This window comes from Austrofundulus limnaeus, unplaced genomic scaffold (assembly GCF_001266775.1).
Source record: "Austrofundulus limnaeus strain Quisiro unplaced genomic scaffold, Austrofundulus_limnaeus-1.0 Scaffold27, whole genome shotgun sequence".
Taxonomy (NCBI): domain Eukaryota; kingdom Metazoa; phylum Chordata; class Actinopteri; order Cyprinodontiformes; family Rivulidae; genus Austrofundulus; species Austrofundulus limnaeus.
This window is the reverse complement of record NW_013952429.1, coordinates 482,263-485,403: the sequence shown is the minus strand read 5'-3', so window position 1 is coordinate 485,403 and position 3,141 is coordinate 482,263. Positions and strand designations below refer to the sequence as shown.

At 37.0% G+C, this 3,141-nt stretch overlaps 1 protein-coding gene across 1 annotated transcript in view; it reads right to left on the bottom strand.

Moving 5' to 3' along the window:
* Positions 1 to 826: 826 nt before the first annotated feature.
* Positions 827 to 3,141, bottom strand: part of pex11b (peroxisomal biogenesis factor 11 beta) — a 13,604-nt gene continuing 11,289 nt past the window's right edge. The window contains exon 4 of the mRNA XM_014004856.1: positions 827 to 1,764. Within this exon, the coding sequence (XP_013860310.1) occupies positions 1,353 to 1,764 (412 nt within the window). The 3' untranslated portion in view covers positions 827 to 1,352. The remainder of the gene's footprint in view (positions 1,765 to 3,141) is intronic.

Here is a 3,141-nt window from a genome sequence, read left to right as displayed (position 1 = left end):
AACATTTTAATTAATTTACACTTTGAGCAGTCTTGGAGAAGAAAAAGAACATACAGTTTGGATGATTGATTTATAATTTTACTTATGAGTCAAAAAATTCAGGTACATGTTGAAAATGAAACAGCATTTCTATTAATCCATTTTAATTACAATATTGTTACATCTTCGCTTCCATACCTACAAAAACCAGAATGTGAAACTTCCTAAAATTTCATGGCGATATCTTGAACACAGGAAGTTACGAGCAAAAACAGTAAGGTCAAATAGTCACAGAGCAAGAAAACACGAGCTTATTTCACCTAAACAAACATCAATAACTTCATACTTGAGATAATCACATGATTTTGGTGTTGTTTTGTATGGTTTGAAATGTTCTTTTGGAATCCGCTGTCAGATTTAATATTGGTGTAGGATTAAAAATGTATCCACGTCCCTATGAACTGTCTGCAAACCACCGTTCAAGTTACTTAATTATCAAGTCAATGAATCTGTAGCGTTGTGGTAAATAACATTATGTATTATAAATGATGCGACACCACATAACTGGAAACTGTCTTGTAGCTTCTCAGTCAGAACCAACAAACAGAACCGTCCTGCTGCAGAGTGAGCAGGTAGGATTGACTGAATATTATTGAATTAATTTAGAGTATATGTTACAATGGATTATTAGGGCCTCACTTTTTTTATTATTATGAGATTGAAGTCGTAATTTTATGAGAATAAAGTCATATTCTTTTTTATATTTTCTTATTGCAGCCATAATGTTAAAGCAGCTGACTGGAGTCAGATGAGAGAGTTTTTCTAGAGAAATTCAGTGGATTCCTGCTTTTCTTCATTGAACAGCACTTTATTTCTGCACCTGCACATCTTCTCCTGTAACAGATGCAGGTATTATTGAAACTGATGCAAACTTTTAATCTGATATGTTGATAAAACAAAGATTTTAATAGAAAAGGATGTTTTTCTTTCTGTTTTTCATTAAATAAAATCTTAAGTGAGCGTTTGCTCTGGCACTGTTGGAAAACTGACAATTGAAGATTTCTTTCTAAAGAATTTACAGAACTTTTCTACCTCTAAACACTAAATGGCTTTGGTTGTTAAAAAAGTACAGGTTATAATGATTAAGATGATCAAAGATAACAAAAAGAACACTTCTGTCTTTATGTGCACACAGTTTTGGTCATAAAATTTCACATTTATTTTACATCTGGCCTCTGGTTAGTGCAGGAAAATGAGTCGTTTGACAGAAAGCAGTCCTCCACATTAGTTGCTTGCTGTGGGATGTTACAATCATTAGCAGTATGACGTCAGTACAGTTCGCCTACAGATTCTTTGAACGCTCCTGACCGGCTTTACGGCTTCAGTTTGAGCCACGGCTGGACTACGGTGAGGATGGAGAGGACAGAGGAGGCTAGGCCGCAAGTCCCGACGAAGCCCGGCCCGGTCCGGTAAATCCCCAGCCTGTCGAGCGGGATGAAAATATCGCAGGCGTTCTTCAGCAGGTCCAGCAGGAGCGGCGGGTTGTTGTGCAGGACCGTCAGCGCCTGATGGAGACGCCTGCGCAGGCAGGCGAGGGGCGGAGCCACGGCGGTGGGAAGGGCGGATGAAGAGGAGGATGTGGAGAGGTGGTCGGCAGGGAGGGTGCTGCTGTCACAGGGAGGGGGAGGAGACTTGGTGCTTCTGTGGCGAGCCTCGGCGTCCAGGAGAAGGCAGAGCTCGTAGACGTCTCGAGTCAGGTTGAGGATCAAAGCGAAAAGGTAGTACCTGTTAGTGAAACACACTTCAGGGGTCAGAGTTCAACAAAACTGTGACAACTTCAACAAAAATCATGATCTACAGCAGGGCTATTCAACTAAACTGCTCCGAGGGCCACAGTTACTGCAGACCAACAGCTGAGGGGCCGAAAATCCAGAAATTAAAGTTATTATGTAAATAAACCAAGTATTACAAAGATCTGTTACCTTTGAAATAGTTTATTTTGCTGCTTTTAATCATTAATACAACATATATAACCCTATAAAAGTAGTGATAATTAAACATTATCAAAAAAAAAAGAACACTTTATGCCTCATATTCTGATGCCAAATTTTATTTTCACCTTCATAGTTTTATCTTCAACTGCTTGTAGTTTTAACTGTCTTTGATATTTGTAGAAATGTTTTTATCAGCTTGATGTTTCTGTAGATACCAAATATGTCTAAGTTTAACTAAAATAACTCGTAGTAATTAAAGTAGAAAACCAGGAGTTTGGACTTAAGAGATGAATGAACCAATTTGACGGGCTGAACTTTGGTCACATCTGGCCCGCGGGTCACCAGTTGAATAGCCCTGATGTACACTCAGAAAACAGATATAATAGATTAGTAAAAAAAAATTATGTCAGCTGGTTCCACTCAACTGAATTAAGGTAACATTTATTTTACGTTAACTTTACATTTACTTAAAGTCAACTTTACCTTAAGTTTAACTTTTTTAGTTAATTTTATCAATTGGAAACATTAAATTTATGATTCAATGCAACATTTAAAAGGTGAAAGATAATATCTGTCCTGCCCCTTAGCAAATGTGACCCATCACATCGAAATGAGGATTAAGTCAAATTAGGTCAAAATGACCTCATTACGTTTTCATGTTCCTGGCTTTAAAAGCTACATTTTGATACCTGGATCATTCTGATATAAACAGAACCAGAGATATGACTTAATTCAGGGGTTCTCAAGCCATTTGGGTCGGGGGACCCCTTACAAGGGTGAAAAATTCCAGGGACCCCCTCATAAACCCCATGCTGTTATAAAAGATAATTTTTTGTCATTTCAACCCCTAAATACCATAGGAATATATATTTTTATTAAGTTTCTTATGTTTGTTTTATTAGTTCATTGTTCTCCATGCATTTTTAAAAATAAAAACCAAATTAACATTTTAGTAAAAATTTTTGAGGACCTCCAAGATACCTGTCGCGTACACCTGGGGGTCCAGGGACCCCAGTTTGAGAACCTTTGCCTTAATTTGTCTTGTTGGTTACAATAATACAGTAATATTTGGTCTTATTCCTAATTTTATGTAATTTTTATGAGGAATTTTTCAAAGAAATCAAACCATAAATGTCCAGAAATGAAGTTATTTGTAATAATGTGGAAT